The 24,875-nt window shown below is 39.5% G+C and overlaps 1 protein-coding gene across 3 annotated transcripts in view; it reads left to right on the top strand.

The window, feature by feature from the left end:
- The window catches only part of STAG1 (STAG1 cohesin complex component), a 219,827-nt gene that overhangs the window by 113,033 nt on the left and 81,919 nt on the right, over positions 1 to 24,875 (top strand). For all 3 annotated transcript variants that reach the window (XM_081955375.1, XM_081955376.1, XM_081955374.1), the window contains exon 4: positions 19,860 to 20,024. In XM_081955375.1, the coding sequence (XP_081811501.1) occupies positions 19,860 to 20,024 (165 nt within the window). The remainder of the gene's footprint in view (positions 1 to 19,859; positions 20,025 to 24,875) is intronic.

Below are 24,875 nucleotides of genomic sequence, written 5' to 3'. Positions count from 1 at the left end.
ACTATTGGCTAGTGGCATCATTTGACTGCTCTTGTGTGATCTACCCTGTAACCTCATATTAATAATGTGCTGGAGGATTACTGTTTAGCTACTACGGGGTGTAATGAAACTAATGATATTCCTCCTTGTCCATTATGTTTTTTGGCACATATATAAAATTGCTGGCAAATATGAAACCTCAAATAATTCTTGGCAAATTCAAGAATGAGAACATTATATAATAGAGAAAAGTATATTTAATGCTAGAGGTAAAAATGTAACTTGAAAAACTATAAATGTAGATCCTCAGGCAGGCTTATAGCATACCAGTTAAGATGGACTCTCTTTAAACTTTTCCTTTATGGCCTCTTCTTGCTTTCGCTGAATTCATTGGTTCTGTCATCTGGTTCCTACACAGAGGAATATCATTTGCAGTTTGGTGGGGAATGTAATCTGTTATTTTTTATCATGCTTGGGAGCAATCAGTATCATTGAAGAATGTGTCAGTTTAATAATGGGCTGGATGGATAAAAATATCCAAAATTAAATCCAGATAAGCAGAGATATTCTGGCATGTAGAAAAGTAAATTTGAAAAATTTCTTTTTTTTGAATGGGGTTATATTTCTAAAATAGCAAGTTCATTATATGAAAATAATCCTTGGTCTTCAACTCTTTTTTTTAATATTTTTATTTTATTTTTAAGCAACATAAACAAAGACATATAACATAAAAACATCTTCAATTACATACAGTGTGTCGATTGGTTACAAGGTTTTTGTGCGTCCTTTCCATAGTCATCACTTAAACTTTATCTAAAGTCACATATCAATCAAATATATTTGTATACATTATTATTATAGTCATTTCTTTGTTTATCACTGTTGTTTCTTCATTTTAAACAAGGTATTCTAAATATAAATTCATTTATATTATAATAATTCATTATATCATCTTCAATATATCCAATAGCAAAGTATTTTTATATCCTATTCTAAGTCATTCTATTATTCTAGTATTGGTAACTTTCTCTAATAATTTCCATTTCCATGTTTTTTTCTATTATTAATATCATCAATTAATATATATGTATACAATTGTTATGATTATTAAACATTGAGTATAGCTATTATTACATTATTTTTATGTGAAGCATAACTAAATTTAAAGTAAATTTATATTATGGCGTTTCATTATATCGTCCTAAAATCATCCAATGATATTACATCTTTATATTCTATTCTATATGAAATTCTTTCTCTTTTATAAAAAAGCTTTTCAACCTCATCTCCATAGTCCCACTTGCAATTTTATATAAAATTTCATATTATCAATCTAGTATATATAAATTCGTTATTATCATTGTTAATCATTTATTTGACTATAACTATTATTACTTTGTCTTATACATAATACTCTAAGTTTAACTAGGTTTAACTTGATTTTATTGTAACATTTCATTTCATCATCCTGTAGCCATCCAGTAGTAGTGCAGTCCAATATCTTTTGCCATTTGTAGAATCTGTATTCTAAGTGTTTTCTTGATAAGTCTTATTTGGGCTTCTCTTAGCAACTTGTTGTTCATTCCATATCTTATACAGTTGAAACTCTCCATCTGTTCCTACCATCACCCTGCCTTTGGTTGTCACTAGTGCTTCTGCCAAAGTTACTCTCATTATTTCTGCCAAATTTTCTCCCCTGTCTTCATCTATATTTTGAAGTCTGGGATAGAGTTCGAGTTCGTTGATCTCTCCTTTCAGTAATTCACACATATCATTTCCCTCCACTCTCGGTTTGCTGTCAATGTCAACAATTTTCTTATCACTCTGTTCATATTTCTGTGCAGTTTTTTGAACTCTGTCCTCAAATTTCATCGTTGTTTTATAAATATTCTCAACTCTTCCCTCCACTCTTTCTATGTTTTGTTCTATAATTTCAAATCTCTTGTCAATTCTCTCTTTGATTATTAGAACTTTTTGAATTTTTAACATAATTATTTGCAATGTTAATCCCTTTTCTTCTTCATGTTGCGTCATTTTTCCCAGTTGTAAACACTGCCATTAAGCCATCCAAGGCTTATTGCTAAATTTCAAACAAATTCACTATACTCTTTCAAGTCCAGGCTTTCTCTTTACTCCAGTCCAGCTACTGATAATACTCCAGAAGAGCACCCGTATAAACAAATTGTGCTCTTCCCACTGTTCCTTTCAGTAAACCAAGTCAAGGACTTTAAGATATAAAATATAAGTCAAGTGTTCATAGGAATTAGTGTTTACAAGCCTCAAGCCTCTAGGTGGTAGTGTTACTTCTTTTACTTTTAGCCCTTTCTTTGTTCTGACCTTGAGAGAAATTTTTTTTTTAAAGATAAAATCCACCCGAACGTTACAAAAAGAAAGAGATTCTTGCTCCACAAATACAAAAAATGAGGAAAAATAGAAGGAAAAAAGAGACCAGTCCCATTTAAAAAGTAAGAGGCATTTGTAAGAATTCCATCCAAAAAAAGAAAACGAAGTCAAGGAAAGAAAGATAACGCACTAATTTTAATACAGGCTTAATCCGCCACTTACTTTTTTCTGTCTTCAATTTTAATTTTGCTCTAAGTCTTTTTCGGTGTTCTCTTCTCCAATAGTAAAATTTATCTCACCAATTTCAACACACTTTCCTGCTCTGCTTCCATTTCAGGGGTCTGTCCCAACATTGTGCAGCTTCAATGGCTGCTTCTCTTGTAGCCGGAGGAAAGAGCTTCTCCTGGATCGATCAGGGGCTTTGCGATGCCCCTGAGATCAGCAAGACGTGCCCTTCCCTATCACTGTCTCTTTGGGACGGTTTAGGTCCAAAAGGACCGTCCAGCAGCAGAAATATCAACAGCAATCCTGGAGCACCAAGATTGCATGTCGTGTTGTAGTGACGTCAGCCCCGCCTTCCTCCTTGTTCTTCAACTCTTATTAGGTTCACAGATGGTGGCTTTGGCAGGCACTTGTATGGATAGCTAGTGTGCCAATATGTGACTATTTAGGGCTTGTGAAAATTATTCATAAGTTTTGCAAAACACTATACATGGAATTGCCTTTGGAAAATGTCTAGAAGTTAGTTTGTGTATATGCAACAACTAAATTACCATCCAGGGAACGTTCCAGGTGATAAAGTGTCAAAAAATCCTAGAAAACAGTGAAGAGTCTAAAAGTGAATCTGATTGACCATGTACACAAGGATATGTTCCAAAACTGAGTTTATGCTATGGCAATAAGGAAGGCAAAATGTCATTATTTCTCTTCCCAATTATGTTGATGGCTTGTTGACAGATGATTGTTTAGGCTAGTAAATTATTTCCTTGGAGACATGGACCAAGACCACATGTTTAGCCTCTGTGATTGTGCTTAGATTTGCAGAGTTTTGACTGCTCCTAGAAAGAATCAGATGTGACTAGAGAGTTGTCAGATTTTGTTATCTGGAGCTCCTTTTGGCCTGTAAATTGAAGAATTAGGTAGGATTTTCTGTGGCATGACCCCTGTCACTTATGTATTTGACTCGTTCTCCTGCTCTTGGATGAGTTAGTGTGACCTACTGAATTTGCTTAATGCTTCTTTGTAGATGTCAGTGCCAGAAGTCTTGAAACTTCAGTTTCATCTTCTTAAAAGTCAACAAAATTGTCAACTATCACCTACTCCTTTTTGGGGGAGAAATTGTTAAGCATAGCAAAACACTCTAAAGGAAATGGATTATCTGTACTCTTTTTAGTCGAGATTTAGTTATCAAACTGTCTCAGAAGATCCATCTAGGAGAAGCTCCTGGTGGTGCCCAGAAGGCTGAAATTAGAAAGCCTTGCTTTATCAAGCATACTTCTTTGGAACAGTGCCATTAATGGTCTTCTCGGAGCTTGTGAAGTCTGAACTTTTCCACTGAGCTTTTGAAATGATTTTTTTTTGTCATTGTTATAGCGTTTAATTTTTTGTTTGCTTCTTGTAACTTCTATTCTTAATAGATTCAACGAGTTGGGGTTTTTGTGGTGTTATGGCGATTGTTTATTTCTTATAATGATTGTTTACTGTAATCATTTTTATTTACTATGGATTTTCTATTGTATTTTATCATTTTGTAAACCACCAGGATTCTGAGTGCTTTGCCAGATTATGATAATGGTGGTGATTATGATATGGTGATGTCTAAAAGTTGTGCACTTAATTGACTTGTTTACCATGCATAATTTAATGTTGATCTTTAGGATACCCTAAGAGATATAAGGCCTATTATTCTGAGGATTTTTTTCCTGTTACAAACTGGCTCAAGAGATGCCTTTCTGAAAATACCTTCACTGCCAGAGGTTTATTTATCTGACATGCACGAGAGGATCTTCTGCCTAATTCCAGTGCTGAGAATGCATTCCCAGAGGAGCTGTATTTGGCCCTAACTCTGAGTTTAAAAAAGAACCACTGGATAATCAATCTGTAAAGTGTGCAGAATCTGACACTCCAGTAAAACAGTTAAGCCTTTAATTTTATTCTTCCCTTGCTGCTTTAAATTTTTGCCCTAAGTTATTTTTCCATTTCTTTAGCTTTCATCATTCACTTCCTTTTTTTCTACATTTTTGGCAGGTTTCCCAGTATGATAATTCTCCCCCTCCCCCCAGCATCTTTATGGGCAAACAGATACTGATGTGCTTATTAATGTTTTACTGCTACACAGTTTATGGGCATATGAAACCTGCAGGATTTTTCCTGCAGATAACTCATTTAAAATGTGTCTCTATAATCTCCTTGCCTAGCAGGAACATTAGATTCTTCAGAAACAAAATTGTGTGTTTGTGTGTATATGGGTGTGTGTGTGCCGCACACACACACACACACACACACATATAGTTTATTCGATTTATATATATTTATACCCATCTCACTTTTATGTGATTAGGCAGCTTACAATTAAATAAAAATACAAAATATTAACATAAATAAAAATAAAAAGCAGTCAGGCATGATGTAGCCTAATATGCATACAACCAAGATACAAACTCTGATCTATGCATAGGACTCCTGCTTGAGGACAAAGTGAAAATTTCAAGGCCTTAAAAAAAGTTAGCAGGAATGGGGCCAATCTAATGATATTTCAAAGGGTGGGTACCATGGCAGAAAAGGCTCTTCTTCTGGGCCTCGCCAGCCAATACTCCCTAGCTGACAATACCCCTTCCTGTCAGATCAGATAGGATGGATAGAAACAACTGGGGATAAATGGTCCCATAAGTAAGGGTCCCAGTGCTTTAAAGCCATGAAGGGCTTTAAAAGCGAAAGCCAGCAAATTTCCTTCTCACTTCTTTGAGTGGTATGCATCCTCAGTCTTGGGTCCTTCAGGCCCTGATACTTCTCCAGCTTTTCATACTCTTTCTTCCGCTATTGCTGTCACTTGCACACTCTATCTATCACCATCACTTTATTCTGGTCCTTGTCTACTATCATGATGTCTGGTTGATTGGCTAATACTTTCCTGTCTATTTGGTTCTGGTTCTAAAATCCCATAGGATTTTAGTCCTGTTATTCTCTACAACCTTCTGTGGAATTTCCCATCTGGACTTGAAAGGGTCAGCCTATTCATTGTACAGATCTTCCTGAACACAATGCCACTACTTGGTTGTGCCATTCATTGTTCCTGCCTGTGTCTTACATCCTGTCACTATGTATTGTCTCATTATGTCTCTGAGGCCTCTTTGTACATCTGCACCACAGGTCCTGTCAAGTGTAGTAGACTCCTGCTTACATGGATTTGGTTGACTTAATATTGCATAGTGATGGTACATCCACACCCACATACATGTATGTTTTGCCCAAGGAGTTGTCAGGCACTTTAGCTACGGCCTTACGTATAGTCTCAAATAGGCATGTGACAAGGCCCTGGACTGATATTCATCCTGTGTGGTGAATTGGGGTTGTCCTTGGTTTTCCAAAGAGCTCCAAGAGATGGAATACCAGAAGCAATGCTTAAAGAGTCAGTGGAGAAGGAACATGTGTGAATTGGACTGAACACAAGTAAGAATCCATATTCAGTCTAAATCATGTCTATAAAGGGTGGTGAAATATCCACCCTTATTATGACTTCTATTAGTAGCTACATGGTAACTCCTTTTAGGGTGACCCAATTCCTACTTGGGAGGTTGGACCACAGCATATCTCCAGAGCTGTGGTAAGAAACTGTTTCTGCCCATTAAACATTGTCATCTTGTAGGACAGTGATGGCGAATCTATGGCACGCGTGCCACAGGTTGCACGCGGAGCCACTTGTCAGGGCACATGCGTGCGATGGCCAGCTGGGTTCACCCTTTTTTAAAGCCATTTTTCACCTTCCCCAGGCTCCAGAGGCTTTATAGGAGCCTGGGGAGGGTGAAAAGAGCCTTCATGAGCTTCCGTGAAGCCTCCAGAGCGTAAAACACCAGCCCTATGGGCAAACCGGAAGTTCGGGAACGGAGTTCCGGTTTGCTCGAAGGGTCGTTTTGAGCGCTACGAAGGCTTCAGGGACCGTCCAGAGGCTTCCCTGAACCCTTCGGAACAATTAAAACGACCCTCCAAACAAACCGGAAGTCACTTCCAGTTTGCTTGGAGGGTTGTTTTGAGCATTCCGAAGGCGTCTGGGAGGCCTCTGGACGGTCCCTAACGCCTTCGGAGCGCTCAAAACGACCCTCCGAGCAAACAGGAAGTCACTTCCGGTTTGCTCGGAGGGTCGTTTTGACTGCTCTGAAGGCTTCAGGGAAGCCTCCTGTAGGTCCCTGAAGCCTCCGGAGGGCGTCCTGGGGGGCGGGGCAGGCTGTTTTTGCCCTCCCCAAGCTCCTATAAAGCCTCTGGAGCCTGGGGAGGGCGAAAAAAGTATGTAAAATGGGGTCGCGCCTGTAGTGCACGCATGCGCACTGGGGGGGGGTCGCGCATTGCATTATGGGTGCGGCACATCCACACACGACTCCCCCTGCGCTCCCCCCACTTATGGCACGCGAGCCAAAAAAGGTTTGCCATCGCTGTTGTAGGACCTAGGAAGCACATGTTTTTGTTGTAGCCCCCACCCTCTGTAACAGCAAAACCCCACACTTGAGGATAGTACCCTCTCTCTTGGGGTTCTGGAAAGTTGAAAACTGGCTCTGGTCATAAGCCTATGGTTGATATTTATTATTTATTGAATAGCCCTTTTTGTTGTTTTTGCTGTCTATTAGATTGTTTTAGTCTGGATTGTATGGTTCAATATTTTTGGTTGTTTTTACATTTCCCCAGTTTTGTACATTCCCCAGAGTTGGCAGCTAGTAAATTATAATACAAATAAATATATTTAGTGATAGCCTAAATGTATTGATTGCACATGTGAAAAATGCCTGGTCTACTTCACTCCGTCCCAGCTTATATTAAATGATTTTGAAATATAGTGATCTTAAAGGATCTAATCATAGTGGATTGGTATGCATCTCAGATCTACAGTTCACCTGGAAGTTCTTTGCAAATTGATAATGTTGCTTTCAAATTAGTAAATTGAGCACATGCATGGTGATTCTTTCATCCCTTGTATAAAAGGTGCCCACCGTGTAGAAAAAGTGATGCATATTGGTGATCTGAGGAAAATCTAGCTTGCTTAGCTGTTGGGATGAAGGATATATTCTCTTTCAAATATTTTGTTATACTATTCTTAAAATTCATATTATATTTGCCAATGATTCACACTATTTTTATTATGCTTTTATTATATTTTGTACACTATATTAACAGTACTGTTCATTTTCATTGAGGGTGCAAATCAATTCTCTTCTTTCCATTCAAGGTCTAAGAATCGTATAACCCATAATTTGTAATCTCAACCTTTGTATGTTGCTTGTATTTTATTAAATACTGTCAGCATTTCAGAAGATGGTAAGATAAGCAATATATTGTGACTTCAGAATGGGTGTTTTGCTTTTACTATTTTTAGTATTTTCCATAGTCATGCTTGCACAGGATTCAGCATGAATTACTTGTTTCAGGTACCAATTTATTACTTATTGGCTTATTTAAGTTGGCAGCAGTTTAACTTTTACATTACTACTTAAGATAGGAGTATACAGCTACTATTTCATTAATAAAATATAACAGGATATGCTATTTTCATATTAATGTCAAGTTTTTGTTTAGAGAACAAATTATGTTTATACATTGCCAGCTTTTCAAAAATGTACGCAACCATCATGTTTATTTAGGATTATTTTGTATCTAAAATTGCAAACACTAAGTGATTTTAACCACCTCTTAGGTAACATTAAATGAGGAATTACTCTTTGGGAATAAGATTGGAACTAAGACTGTAGTTACAGGTGCTAATGTGCAAGTAATTATGCATAGGAACAGGAAGGAAAAATTTTCAATTATTTTAAATTTGAGCTTTGATGTAAGCCAGGGCTGTAACATTCCCAGCCCATGGGGCCAGATGCTTCACACACTGGCCACTCCCATGCCTGGTTTAGTGAAGGAAAAAAGTCCTGATACTTAATGTGACGCTGCCGTGACGATGTGATGTAATATCATATAACAGATGTAATATCTGTCAACAGTATCTTTTGTTTTACACATTTGTAAGGTCTATAAACACCATGATTTTTTATATCTACTAAGACAGCATGGGATGATATAGTGGCATCAACTGGTAGTTTTTGCTGCCACTTTTTTGCCTCCATAGAAGAAAGGATAAAATAATAAAAGATGCCTTCCCCCCCCCCCCAAGAAAGGCTTTAAGAAATCAGCAAAAATAACTGTTTCTATAGAGTTTATGACACACACAATAGCAAACACATCATGCTTTAAGAAAAATATTAAATTTCAATAGAACAAATGGGAACAAAGAAAAAATGGGTAGGACTATTTAAAAGGGCAATTAGGCCTCAAAGACATACTGTTTTGAAAGAAACTGGGATACTCTTAACTTCAACACCTAGAAAATAAAAGTGATGCAATTTTCTTTGCTTTCTACATGTAGATGTCCATCCCTTTTGTAGGAGATACAATGGAAACTTGCGTTTCTCAGGATCTATAGTATATTTGGTAAACAAACTACTCAGCACCAACCCTGAGAAATGCAAGGCAAAGTATCTGTTAAACTGTGGGAAAGATGGGGAAAGTGCTAGATTTAAAGTTGATATTAGTTGATATGAGAAGAGATTGCATGCTTCTACTAAATGAAGACAGTCAACTGCGTTAAGTGACTTCATTCTAACTTGCCACAAATATAGCTTACTGTGTTGAATGTCTGAGTAGTCTGTGCTATGGTTTTTTGCAAGCTGAACAAGATTCAAAATAATGTCAACCAACCTCCAATGAATTCTGCTGACCTTTGACCAATACTTGCACCAATATTACCATCAGGTATTATCTGGATGGACCAGTTTTCCCAGTCTCCATTAATTAGTCCTCATCCTGTTGGATATCAAGCTGCAGAGCTCTTAGCAACAGCTTCCATCTGAGATTGGTTTTGGCTGGAGGAAGATGAAGGTTTGGCACCCATATCTTGCCAATTGGCCATGGAGAGATGGGGAACTGGTGCATAGCTGCTCCACGCCCCTTGCTTGCTGGGCGCCAATAGGAAGTGTGTACCAGGCTCCAACACCCAGGGCACTGCAGGAAGCGGATAAGTGCAGACAGTGCGGGACTCCCAGGTGCAGCACCTTGTGGCTGTGCTGATCTGGTTTGCTGTGAGGAGCTCAAATGTCCCCAGCAATAGCACCACTGCTATGGCTCAGCTTTCCCGTTGCCATCCTGGCTGGCCACCCAACAGCCCTGCAGTCCTGCCTCTTCCTCCTACCAAAACCAGCGCGAAAAATGTCCTGCATTGATTGGCTGTTGCTGCTGTCTTTGCGCCACAATCTAATGAGCAGCTCATTATAACCAGCCACTCAGCAGCACACAGTGCCCCCAAGGCACTGCTCATGCCGGGACCAGATGAGACCTGCAGGGACATGATCAGTCTTACAGACAGTTTTGTCCTCTGTGCAAAAACAAGCATGTGTAAGAATGTGAGATCTAAGAAAAACTGTTTGCCAGCATCTAAGAAAAAGATGGCCACTTTTTGCCATGTGGCCCAGCCTATTCTGGAGCTTTGTAGATCTTTGAATGGTAAGTGAACAATCAATGATAGGGTGGGAATGAGCAAGTGGAACCTGGTGGGTTAGCAAAGAAGGCCCAATACCTGTAGATATATGGCAGGGCAGAATAGGGGAGGGAATAGGCAGGAGGTCTGTTGCAGTGTCTTTGTGGTCAGTGGTAAGGACAAATGATTGCTGTAGTGCTGTAACATAATTTCGGGACCAGATCATAATCACTTTACGAGAGTTAATGTAACTTTGAATAGTCGCTAAGTGAACTGTCGTAACTCAGGACTACCTGTATTACAGAATTCAACTGTTGGCATAAGGTGTGAACTGGAATCAGACAGCTTGATTGACTTGTTTAGAGAGGCCTTGTCTGGTTAAATAAAAGATTAACTACTTTGTCAAACCTCCCAGACATAATTATCGTATTTATCTTCTTTTGCATAAATGGAAGGTTTGAAGAGCTGCAAACAAGTGTAGACAGAAATGGAAATATTTGGTTTCACTTTTATATGCCTTCACCTTTTCCCAAACATTGAAAACTTCATAAGTTGTATTTACGCAGCTTGGAAATGGAAGAAATCTGTTTATTGCTCAAGAGATGTTAAACCAGAATGCGTAGAGTTTGTTTGTATTGTGCAGAATCTGGCTGAGGTACTGATGAGTGAGCCCCATACTCCCAGCACCAGCAATCTACCATCATTGTAAAGAGGCATTTTCCCAATCAGGTATGGCAGTAAATACTGCCGCCCCATTTCCCAGGACAACTGAGAAGTAGGCAGAGCCCAAACTAATAGAACTACTGATTAACATTTAAATATTCCAGTGACATTGCCTATGCAAGCAGCAAAATCCAAATATAGTCATTAATGCTACTGGAAACTGAATTGAATCCTGTAATATTTACAGATATGCCTTATCTGCTAAGACTTTTTGTCTTGGAACAACCGATGGCTAGCTCTTATGCTCCAGGAGTACAGTGAATCAGTACAATTCACCATGGTCTAACCACCAATAATTCCTTCAACTACTGTATTTGGTCTCTCCTTTCATTTTTTCAGTTATATTGGAAATGAACTGGTTTCAGGCTCACATCCACATATTAACTAGAGGTAGAATTTGAGATGGAGCACATTCTGGGGTTTTGGTACAAGAGGAGTTTGTTTGAGGAGTTAGTACCCTTACATTGGTAGGCAGCAATCAATTGCTTTAAGTAGCTAAACTGTAATAAAGATTTTTCCCTACTGGTGCCACATTGTGTGTTTTGGTAGCTTTTGCTGCATATAATCATATCCTAGAACAGTGATGGCAATCTTTTGGGCTTGGTGTTTTAAAAATTGGGAAATTGCCTTGACTCTGCTTGCATGTCACACACACCTAAACAAAAGAGAAAACAATCCTTCCCCCACATGTGGTGCAATGTGTTTTGTTGAAAACCACTGTGTTTGAAAACCACTGAGAAATTTCAGTTGGCCAGAATACAGTAATCCAGCTAGTTGCTGGCACTCATTACTATGAAATTATTACACTTGTAGTCCAACTCTTCTGTTGGCCACTTGTTGGCTTCCAGCTGCAAAAAAGTACTGGTTGTTTTGTTATACAGCCCTGCATAACTTGACACTGAGATTCTTGCAGGACCAATTTGGCTGTGGATTCCAGGTGAAATTGTTGACATCTGTCACCTCTGCAAAGTATTGGGTTGGGGCTCAAATGGAAGCTCATAGGTCCTTTCCATAAAAGAGATGCTTGTCACTAACAACACCTGTTTTATAGAAGAATTTCCTCTTAAACATTAAATTATGCCCCTGTGTCCTAGCATTCCAGAAATACTCAAAAGTGAATCATCCCAGATGGCCTATTGAGACCTGACAGCACAGTTAATTGTTGTTTTTAATTATTCATTTGTTTTATGGTTGTAGTTCATGGCATGGATATTTTATTTAAATGCTTGGATCACTTGCAATTTTTGTAAGTGTGAGAGTTATGTGATTGTACAGAGTATGAATGTGATAAATTAAGGAGAATGTTATTGCTGAACTATTTTGGATACAGTAGAGTTCTCTTATTCCAAGAGGAATTGTAGACAGCTTTTTATTGCATTCACAGTCTGCTGCATGGGAGTCTTTTAAATCAAATTGTTGCTGTATTGTAATCAGAATAGCAATATGTTACTTGTCACTTTAGGTGAAAGTGGTCTGATCAAATGCATACATGGCTGAAAGGTCAGACATCCAATTGTCAATGAGCAGTTTCAAAGGCATTGCTTCCCCATCTTACTCTTTAATCTTTAAATCAGATATGGAGCAGAAATTTCTTCTTTAGAAAAAAAAATCATTTATCATGCTCTTCTTTCCTATGACAGCACACAGTACTCATTGCTATAAAATCAAATGCATAACCACCTTACTAGATAAATATTTGTACTTTATATGTACAGAAACTCAACAGTATTGCTAGATATATTAAAATGTGAGATGTTTTCCTGTATTGAAGTAAAAATTTAAACAGTAGAAGAATAGGTACATAGAGATAACCCACATTTGCACACCGTTCAAAGAGACAATAAAAAACTTAGGAAGGAAATAAAAAGACTAGAATAAATTCCTTCTGCCAGCCAACACTTATAAACAGGGTTCAAAATGAGGCAATCAGACAGAAAATAATATTCCAATCAAGGAACCATTAGGAAGAAACCACAGTGCCACTAAACTGGCAGGGCAACCTACTATAAATAAACGGGCAGCAAGTTTCATTCACTTGCACTGACAATATTACCCAATTGGATAATAAAAGGAAAGAACCAAACTCGGCACAGAACTCTATAATTTTAACAGCTTGGTGGGAAATGTATTCCATCTAAATTCATGCACTTATAATAATTATTCTTAATGACTCTAATGTTTACCTTTTTACAGAAAAAGTTCTTGTTTGTACAGGTAGTTTTCACTTGCCAATCACTATTGGAACCAACAATCCTCATCACTAAGTGAATGAATGAAATGTCATCTGACTACACCTGACTTATAACATCAGTTTTTCTGTAATCATTAAGGAATTCACAGGTCATTAAATGCAACATCAGGTGATTTGCAATTTCCTGCCAGCTTCCCCATTGACTTTGCTTGTTGGAAGCCAGCTATTAAGATTTTATTGGTGATCACATTACTTTGAGAACACTGGGGTGGTTGCTAATCCAGCCATAAGCCTACTTTTTCAGAACCATCATAATTTTAAATAGTTGCTGAATGAGGAAGTTGATAAGTAAGGACTATCTTCTCCTGTGCGCTGCTTGGAGAATCCAAGCATGGATTAACTTCTTTCTATCTGCCCAGAGGCTAAGTAGTAAAAGCTTTGTCCACGCCTCCTCTGCTCTACTGAGTCCAGTTTTCAACTCAGTCAAGCCCAGGAGCAGACGTATCCAAAACTTCTCTGCAGTCTATAAGCAGAAGACAGCTTGAACTCTCTATTTTATTTTATTTGGGTGTTTTTTCTTTCTTGGTTTACTTCTATTGGAACGACTATTTACAGCTTGGTTTCCAGAGGCAGGCATCCTCTGAGGAGGCTTTTGACACTGCATGTGGCTTAAGTCGATTCCCCTCAGCTGCCGGTGCGTGGCTGGCCTTACCAGATTGCCAGTGGTCCACCACCACCACGGACTTCCAAATTACAGCATGCAGCTATAGCATACCGCAGTAGATCGAATTTCGGCATTCCGGCAGGCTTTGTGTCTTGTGTTGGTGCTGGGCGAGTCAGATTCAAATTGCGCACCACCTGCAAGCCTGCTTCTTTGCCTTTTACTGCTGATGCGCAGACTGGTCCTTTTTGGGTTACTGGCAGGGCCGCCACCCCCCTCCCCTCAAGCTTAGCAGGGGGTCTTCCTACATCCGGAGACTCAGTGGCTTCAGTTGACTGTCTGGCACTTGAGAGGGACATCCAGAGGAAGGGCAGCTTCTACGGCAAGGTCATCCAAACTATCCAGGCTTCCAGATGGCCCTCAACCATTAGGATCTACGACACTACTTGGTTGGCTTCTGTAAGTGATGTTCCAAGAAGCATATCGATCCCATTGGGGCGTCAATTCTGCAAGTCTTGGACTTCCTGCAGGACAGTCTCAACAGAGGGTTGTCTCCTAACACCTTCCGAAGGCAAGTAGCTGCTTTGTCCATGATACTAGTACGTGACGACCATCAAGTACTTAATCAGCACCCCAGGGTGCGTATTTTCCTGAAAAGGGCTACTAACCTGAGGCTTCCTGTAGTCCATCGGTATCCCACCTGGAATCTTTCCATTGTCCTACAAGCACTCACTTCTCCACTGTTAGAGCCATTGAGAACTATTAGCCTCCGGCATTTGACCTTTAAGACTGCCTTTCTCACAGCCATCACATCGGCCAGGAGAATTTCAGAGTTGGCAGCACTATTGGTAAGGGAGGACTTATGCATTATCCACACAGAATAACTCTGTCTGCGTTGGACACTTTTTTCATTCCCAAGGTGAAGTCCTGGTTCAACCGGACCCAGGATATCATCTTGCCGAACTTTTTCCCGGGACCTAGCCATCCCCTTGAAATATGTTGGCATACTTTGGATGTCAGAAGAGCACTATGCAGTTATATAAAACAGACTGCCTCATTCCGATGGACTGAGTCCCTGTTCATTTCCTTCTAGCCGGCGTCTATGGGAAGAAAAGTGACTCCATCAACAATAGGTCGCTGGTTGAAGGCATGCATTGCAATAGCCTATGAGCACCCCAGGCCGGTCCCAGGCCGAATAACAGCACATTCCACCAGAAATGCCGCCATCATGGCCGCCTGGGCAACACAAGCATCTATTGAGGAGATTTGCAGGGCGACAACTTGGGCATCTCTTGTCGCCCTTCGTCAGGAATTACAAATTGCACAAATTCGCTTCTGCCAAGGTGTCATTTGGGAGACGAGCCCTTGCTACGGGTTCACTCTAGTCTAGAGACCCTTGATCGACTGTTGCCTGCCCTGGTGACATTTAGCTTGGGTATGTCCCATGCTTGGACTCTCCAAGCAGCGCACAGGAGAAGGAACATTGGTCTTACCTGAACGGTTGTTCTCTGTGCGCTGCAGGAGTCTCCAACTCTGCTCAAGAGTCTTTTCAAGTCCAGTGTCCTGGAGTGGTTGGACTACATCGCAAGCACCACGTCTTCAGGTAGACCACACCCTCTTTGAAAACTGGACTCAGTAGAGCAGAGGAGGCGTGGCCAAAGCCTTTAGAACTCAGTCTCTGGGCAGATAGACAGAGGTTAACCCATGCTCGGACTCTCTCACAGCACAGGTAAGACCAACTTTCCTTCTGTCTCTTGCAATGCTCTAGTTCTTTTATCTGGTTTTCATAAATTATACATCTCTCCATGTTTAGAAGTCTGTTACATCAGATTTCCATAGTCCAATGCATCATTTGTGACCCAACTACATAAAATAAGTTTATCAGTAGCGTATTATGTCAGATGATTGATAAAATCCATGGTTTTGCAGTCTTTGACAAATAACATGTACAGAAGATTTAGCATGTCATTGGTATGTGGTGCTATTCCATAGTGGGAATCAGTTAAATAAACTATTGAAGTGCAGCTTTTTTTCCTAGGTTAATTTAATTAGGGTTAATTCTAATGGGAGAATATGACCCTGCAAGATAACTGTGTAGGCAAAGGCAAAACTCATCATCCTGTGTAATATGCTTCTAGTAGTACTAATAAAGGAGAATGTTTGTAGCTCAGGGTTGACATGAGGGGTTCTTGGTGCTCTCAGCTTGCTCATTTTCTTGCAGATGTTTCATTACCCAAACTAAGTAACATCATGAGTGCCAGTAAGGAGTGCAGTTTGCTGTCAGTTTATATTCTAGTGGCTTGTCTGTCAGTGTTAATGGGTGGTCTTTTGTGCAAACAGCTTATTTTCATTAAAGCTTTCATTGGAGACATTGAAACAGTATTTTGCTTTTGAACATTGAGACATACAGAACCTTAAAGCAGAGCACTCCAGCAAACAGAATGAGAATGGTTGCATGAAACAGTAATACTTTACAGTAATTACTTCAGCCTTTTCGCTAGTCTGCTTGAGACTACCTTATTTCTGTGAACATATGTGATTGATTAGTATTATGTGCCTTGAATTATGACTGCTTAACAGGATTACCTGGTGTGGAAATTACTTGATAGGATCAGAACTCTGATCTTTGCTCTCTTGTCTAGCACTAATTTGGCTGTAGCTGGAACTTGCTGGCTATTCATTGGTTACTTTGGAGGCATGATCACAGTATTTTACAATATTTGTATATCAACTCTGCTTATGATGCTCACAATCTTTAACTTAATGCAGGTCAGAATATTCCTTTATTCAACCCTGAATCAGGGACATCATAGTCAGCAGTGATATAGTATAGTAACAGGGAAATACTTTAGTTGCATTTAATACATGAAGTTGCTTTTGAAGAATGAAAACTTAACTGATTCAGAATGAAGTCCATGCCTGGTTATACAGAGCATGTATAAGAGGAAACTACTCAACAGCTATTCCCATTTTTCATTTAAATGCAGGTAAATAGGTTTTTAGTAAAACCTATTACTAGTATTTCATTAAATAAGTTATTTCTCTGCTGTCTTATGATGTATTTCTGAAATTTTAATGTTACATTACAACTGCAAATTACAACTGTTATGTTATATGTTTTGTATTTTTTGCTGCTGCTACAGGTGCAGGAAATGCATGTACAGTAATCACAGTAATTAAGTAGCTGACTCCAGATCAATCATATATACATGTTAATATTATTGATTTTACTAGACAGTTAATTCATTTGTTTATAGTATTTGTAAATCTTAATTAAGATTGGTTGGAGATCAAAGCATGAACAATACACACCATTAAAAAATAAAATGATAACTTTGATATATATCCAACATGAACAAATACAGGCAGGACAGAAGAAATTGTTAAATGATATTGTTTATACTGTCATGTGAAACGTAAAGAAAGAGAGGGCTTGGTGATTGCCATCTTTGGTCTTAGATGGGTTTGCACAAACCTAGGTGAATCAGATGTGTGATTTGGGACTTCTGGACTCATGACTCCTGCTGTAGGAGCAGGTGGCAGCAATGCCTAGGAAGGCATTTGTTGAACTTTGTATGCAGGTTGTACCCTTTCCTGGTTTGGGAATCCTCTCAGTCGCCATTATCTCTCATTTGGACTCCTGCAGTGTGCTGTACATGGGGTACCTTTGAAAAGTATCTGGAAGCTGCTTCCTTTGTTCCCCACAGCAACAAATATGAGGTGGCCTGGAAGAGGAGAACTGCCCCAAAGTCAACCAGCTGGTTTTCATGGCTTTCAGAACTTGAACTTAGTCTCCCATTTTCTAGCCTAGTGCCTTAACCACTCCTTCAAACTGGCTCAATTTAATACAATCATCTTTGGTTCATCTGTTTCTCCAGTTTCTTAATAATGACTTCTGGTATAACAAGAAGTAAGCAATAGTAGGTGTTTCTCAAGCAGCATATCATGCTCTCTGCTTTGTCACAGTCAACAAATTCCTGCCTTCTCTTCATAAATTTCAGCCACAACTGGCCAAAGTCCTGAAATTCAGCACCAATTCCTTTGTTCCTATGCACTTTCCATTGCCACTTGAATGTTTAGTGATGGTTATGACCCATTTTCCTGACTTTCTCTGGCTGCTTTTGCTATTCTCATGCAATCCACCTCTGAATTGGTCACCGAGGATACCATGCTCTCAATGGCTCACACTGAGTGCACAGATGAGTTAGATCTTTCAAACTTCTCTCAGTATCTTTAATTTCTCAATTTTCCCAGCACTTTCTGCTTTGTTTCCTCTCAATCTCTATTACAGTCATCATTTTCCAAGTAACACATTACAATGAAGGGTATGTTTATTATATAAACCGTCACTTAATATTCACAGTAACAGTATCACATCCGTGTATACTTAGGCATGGTTGGATTATTTGCAAACAAGGTGAATCATAAAATAACATTGTCTCAATCCTGCTATTTTTCCTGGAAATTTCCCTACTTAACCTGCCAGGTTGGACTGATCCTAAGCTAAATCAACATTTTTTATTTTAAAACTCAACCCTTCCAAGACGGAGTGGCTGTGGCTTCCGGCCTCCCGGTTCAACCAGTTGCTTCCATCTCTGGCCATCGGGGGCGTGCAACTGGCCCCCATGGAACAGGTGCGCAATTTGGGCGTCCTCCTAGATGCCCGGCTGTCCATGGATGACCATGTAACAGCCGTGGCAAGGGGGGCGTTCCATCAGGTTCGCCTGATGCGCCAATTGCGCCCCTTATTGGACCGGGATGCCCTCCGCACAGTCACCCATGCGCTAGTGACGTCTCGCCTGGACTACTGCAATGCTCTCTACATGGGGCTTCCCTTGAGATGCACTCGGAGACTACAGTTGGTCCAGAACGCGGCCGCGCGGGTGATTATGGGGAGGACTAGATACTCCCCTGTAACACCTCTCCTGCGCGAGCTGCACTGGCTTCCTGTGGTCTACCGAGTGCGTTTCAAGGTTTTGATTATGATCTTTAAAGCGCTTCATGGCACAGGACCTAGTTACATGCAGGATCGCATCCTGCCCCATACATCCCTACGACCAATCCGCTCACACAGAGAGGGACTTCTCCGGGTGCCGTCCGCTAAACAGTGTCGGGGGGCGACACCCAGGAGCAGAGCCTTCTCTGTGATGGGCCCAGCCCTGTGGAATGACCTCCCCCGTGATATCAGGATTACTTCCGATCTCCGCTCCTTCCGTGTACAGCTGAAGACCCACCTCTTTCAATTATCTGGCCTGGCTCAACCGTAATTTTTCTTACTCCTCCTGACTGTCCTTTTAAATTTTTTTATTTTAAATTGTGTATTTTAAATTGTGTTTTTTACAATTGGGGTATTTTAATGGTGATTTTTAACTGTCTAAATGTGATGTAATTTGTTACCTCCTCCGTGCATGTATGTCTTTGTATATATGTATGTTTATGTGTTTGCACATATGTTTTATGTTTTATATGCTCTATTGTACACCGCCCCGAGTCCTGTCTGGAAAGGGAGCGGCTAATAAATTCAAATTTATTATTATTATTATTATTATTATTATTATTATTATTATTATTATTATTATTATTATTATTATTATTATTATTAAAAACAAGGAGAAGCTGATAGATATTTTTTTTTTCAGAATCCCATACACAGTTTTACCTTTATAGTTGCCTATTTGCTATCCATTTGTTAGTGTGATTTGTTGTTCTGGATATGAGTCGTCAGTTGATTTACAGACCTTGGAACTAATTTTACCTACCCGCTCACTTGGACTAGGCATTGCTATGAGATTTTTTCCCCCTCAAAGAATGAGTTGCAGTGTCTGTGTGTGTGAGTGAGTTAACGTTAGAGCCTTTTAACTAAATGCTAAGTAAATCTTGTAAACTGTAATACCCCCCCCCCCTTTATACAAAAATGTTATCCCTCTGCATTACTAGTTTAATGCCTCTGTTAAATTTTGAATTACACCATTTTGTTCAATGCTTTGGATTTCTTTTTAATTTTTTTTTATATTTTAGGAAATAAAATATAAAATATATTGAAATTTATTGAAGTCTTCTGCCCTTTAGATAAGAATAGTGTTACTGTAAAAATTGTATTGAAATCTGTTGACTTATATGTTGAGACTTGAAACAGAACTTTTTATTGTTCTTTAAAACTAGCATTTGTAAAATATAATATATTAAGTATGATGTAAGAGTCTCAAGGCTGTCTCTCCTGATCTTCTATCTCCCAGTCTGCCAATAAGAAGCCTCGAAAGACTCCAGGAGAGAAGTTTCGCTCTGAAACTGGAATTAGAGGAACAGGTCGAGGAAGAGCTAATGGCCATCCTCAGCAGAATGGAGAAGGGGATCCTGTTACTTTGTTTGATGTTGTGAAGATGGGCAAAAGTGCTATGCAGGTAAAATCATTGTTGCCTTTAGGAACTTGTGTATTTTATGTCCGACCACTTTAATACTAAGTTGTATGTAACAGATTTCTTGGTGGGATGCCACAGAAATCCAACAAATGACAAGCTATAAATGTCAGATGAAAATTCAAATGGCATGATAAAACTCAGCATCTGTGTGTTTGCATGCATGCATACACACACACACGGACACACATGGACGCACACACACATTTGTATGTTATCTTAGACAAAATGATCTGCAGGAAGACTAAAGGATTGAAATGGCTTTCATTCTTTTGAATTTTTTTCCTTGTCATCTTGATGGTGATTTCTTTGAATATGTTTTGTTACTGCATGGAAAAATTGGCTGGATGGTTGACAGAAATGCTTCTTAGTATTATTTTTTATTTTAGCAGAATCTAACCAGCACTCCTATTTTACCAAAAGCTTGGGTTATGAAATGAGTGTGATGATGAATGAAACAAATGTGATAGCAAACAGGTCTGACTGAATATAGTCAGTCAAGTGAGCCTATTTGCAATCCTACTCTGGGATGTTAATGGTAGCAAAGAGGATTTTATCACTATATCTGCAGTGTCATGCAACTGAGCTTTTTATGTTTTCAAAAGTATATTTTCTGATTCCAAGAAAATGTGGACCACTCAATAGCTAGCTTTGATTGATTTGTAGTTTTTATCTATTCCACAATTAATTCCCCTTCATATCATAATTAATTCACTTTCTGCAACAGTTCTTTCAACTGAAAGCATGGTTTAAATAAAGTTGCAGTTGAAGTAAAGGAAGGCCTATATAGAATGAAATGAGCCATTTAGTATAATAAATCCACCACCACAAAATGGATGTAAATCCCTGAAAATGAGAAATAAGGGTGATGAAATCTAGTGAAATGAAATTCCATGGTACAATTGGAGAAGCAAATCATCCAGTTTTCCCTGAACAATGTTTTCCTGACAACATATGACAACATGAAATATCCTTCATGACATAGATACAATACCTCTCCCCAATAGATACCGGTAAATGTTCATTATGGAACTACTACCCATCATTTATATAGAAAGGTGAAAACTCAGTGATCTCTCTCAAGGTCATCCATCTAAGCCTTGACATATGCTTCCTGGTCTTGCACTCTAATTCAATATAACAGATCTACAGCCTTTTGGAGAATGTAATTCTGGGGAGGGCACAGTTGCTTGGCTGCAGGATTATATAGGGAGGGACAAGTATTGAAATTGATGTTCAGTTTATATTATAGTGCACCTGGTCATTTATTTGGTGAGGCATGCATATAAGTGATCTAAAAACAAATGGAAGACCAATTGTGCCAACCTGATCTGTTGAGGTATTTTGCAAAGAGTATTCCTTTTGCAAAATTTCCAAATTCTTGTAATCTGTGCTGCCACATCTAGAACACAATTTTTATTGCAAGCAACTCTTTATTATCTTGATTCTGTTCAGCTGGGAGAAGCAATTAGGAATACAATACACACAGCAGGAGATACCTTTCGCTGCAAGTAGAACAGTTCCTAATGCAAAATCTGAGGCATCTGTTTGCATCACAAAAGGATGGGAGTGATCTTGATGTTTAAGCAACAATTGTGAATCGAAAAGGACTTTCACTTTTTGAAACTGCTTGCTCTTCGTTAGACCATTTGAACATGTGTTCTTTCTTTGAGACAAAAACCCTTGTGCCCTGTACAAGGGCATTTCAGTAGGGATGAAAATTAGGAATGTGCTTTTTATAAGAATTTGTGACGCTCAAAAATGCTAGACAAAATAATCTCACTTTTCCAACTTAGCAAAAATTCTATGTTTACAGAGTTACTGTAACACATATGTGAAAAGAGTCTTTGCTGACATGGACCTTCTGAAAAAGATCAGTATGTACACAAATATTTACACATATCAGAAAATATTTCATACTTGAATCTGAAAAGAATCTTCCAACAATTAAGCAAAAAGGTATTACTTTGTATTAAAAATTTCCATATCTCATATCAAATGAAATTAAATATGAATGGCCTTCTTTCATTCTGATTTAATTATAAGCAACTCCAGTTTTGAAAATGAGTGTCTCCTGAAGCCAGCCAGCAGATCTGAAAAGCAAAGCAATGGAGAGTGATCTTTAATGGTCTCATTATATGAACCTATAACCATACACATTCCTCAAAGAATTATCCTCTAGTGATGAACAATATGGGTGCAAAGGCTGGGGATTTAGAAGGGCAAATAAATCCTTTCCTCAAATTATCATCATAAATTCCTATAAAGTACCAAATTTTCAAGTAGATATGAATAGTTACTTACTGGAGTTTGAACTCCTGGCTTCAAGTTGATTTTAGAGTTATACTGACAATGAGGCAATGTGATTGCTTCTGCTCCCCAAAACATCAGTAAAATTGGCCTATTTTCTGTGAAGCAAAGAGGTTTAGTAAGTTGTTCAGGAAATGATAAACGGTGAGAGTAGAAAAACTTGAAAATTCAATATGTATTAAGGAATTATATGATTAAACATGTTTAAAGTTGCAAAAATCTTGACCAATACTGGACAATACTAGAATGCTGTTTTATAGGGTAGTCCAGTGATGGCGAACTTTTTAGGCATTGAGTGTTGAAAAGAGTGTATGTGCGTGTATGAGCACGGCACTGAGAACTGAAAAGGTAGCTCATCTGGGACGTGACTAGGAAGAGGAGCTGCCCAGGGGGCATGCATGCGCTGGAAAATGAACTTTTGGTTTGCGTCACGCATATGCATGCCGGCCAGCAAGTCTTCTGGTTACTGCCACGCATGCGCACACGACGATCAGCTGGGCGGCGCGTGTGCTCACGCCAGAAAACAGAATACCAGCTCTTCTGGTTTCCAGCACTGCCACATGCACAAAGGCTAGCTGATCGTCGCATTCGCATGTGTGCCAAAAGCCCAAAAGAGGAACGGGCGATGCCACACATGCCAGGCGACATGGCTCCATGTGCCACTTCGGGCACACATGCCATAGGTTCGCCATAACGGGTAGTCCTTGACGCAGGACTGCTCATGCAACAACTTACTTACTTACTTATTTGAAACATGTATATAGCCCCACTCCCCCATCTTCTAATCAACTCTGGGCAGCTCAATCAAAAGTTAAAATGACATACTAAAACTATAAAACACATGAAAACATGATTTTTTTGAAATTAAAATGATATTGAATGAATGGTGGGATGTTGGCCATCCTGGTATCCCTGTGATTATGTGATTGTAAGCTGGTTTCTTGGCAACTTGTTTGCACTTAAAGTTGGTTCCAGTGCCCATCACATGAATGCCATTTGTGAAGCCTACTGGCTTCCCCAGAAAGTCAGTGGGAAAGGTGGCAAGGAAACTTACAAATCTCTGGTGTAAGTTTCCCCCACCTATGCACCCTGCCCAGCCTCTCTGCATTCAAGTCATGCCAGCCACTTGTGCACCACCACCTACCCTCCCTAAGCCTTTCCTTCTCTCCTCCCCTATTTAGCTAGCCCTGTATACCCACTCTTAGTTTTGCCACATAATCTCCCTGACCCTTGTCATGCCCCTTTTGTGTTTCTCCCCGAGAAACACCTTGCCTCCCTTGCCATCGATGCACCCTCCATAAACTTTGCCATGTCTCTCTCACACACACCCCTGCACACTCCCCGAATCTTACCACACCTCCCTCACACTTTTGTGCACTCCCACATACTGTCTCTGTACACCCTTGGCACACCTTCCTCACACACCTTCCCTTCTCCTTTTCCAGCCCCACCATGCCTCCCTCATAGTCACACACCTCTACACATTCTTCAATCCTCACCTTGCCTCTCCAGCACTGGTCTACCTGGAAGGACTGATATCTAGCCACAAAATATTGCCAACTATATTTATCTGAAACCTTTAATTCATTCAAAGGGATAATCTAGTATTGGTAGTTGTTGATTTATGACCACAATTGGTACTCATCTCTAAATGATGCAGTTGTAAAGCAAAATGTCTTGTCACTGTGTCAGTTAGTAACCTCCATCCTTCCACCTTTCTCTCTACCATTGTTAACCAAGATTTGTGTGTTGTTAAGCAGAGTGAGCCCCAGGTAAGGAGCATGAGGTGCCGGAGGAAAATGAAAAAAGCCATGGGAGGTCCAGTGCAGACCGCATGCAGATTGGCACAAACCCACAGCTGCCCATAGAAGCCTCAGCTGCACCCAGCTGATCTTAATTGTTTTTCTTTTGCTGCTCAAGAAACACATCTGGCTATATGCAAGGCAGCTGCTAGCTACACCAGGCCACCTTGAACCATTTTCTAAGCTGTGTGCCCTGTTCCTTGTCCAAATTACATGTCCCATTCTCAAGTTCCTACCAGAAACGTCTGGTTTTCCTAATTGATTGTGAGAAAAGATGCACTATTTTAGAACTAATGGGGCATGCATAGATTGGAGGATTGAAGTGGAGATAGGAGGGTGGGGAGAGTTGCAATGTCCCTTATAGTCATTAGTGTGGGTGGGCTGCCAAAGGCTTGAATTTTGATCACATGAGGGTAAGGGTGCTGCAGTAGCTTCAGGTATGGGTCAGAAGTCCATTTTTAGGCACTATCATAAATATGAATTGTTGCTGAATGAATGGTTGTAAGTGGAGGACTTTCTGTATTGCAAAGCACATAAAATCTACTACAGCTTAGGTACAGATAGTCCTTAACTTACAACCACAGTTGAACCCCAAATTATGGCTGTAAGTCGAGTTATCAAGTGACCTGACTTGACTTTACAACAGCATCCTAGCTTTCTGAAATGTAATTGTTAAGTGACTGCACAGGTCATTAATCAGAATACAAAGGGCTTGGGTGGAGAG

Source organism: Natrix helvetica (genome assembly GCF_964273705.1).
Source record: "Natrix helvetica genome assembly, chromosome: 5".
NCBI classification, from domain to species: Eukaryota; Metazoa; Chordata; class Lepidosauria; order Squamata; family Natricidae; genus Natrix; species Natrix helvetica.
This window is presented reverse-complemented; position numbering and strand designations above follow the sequence as displayed.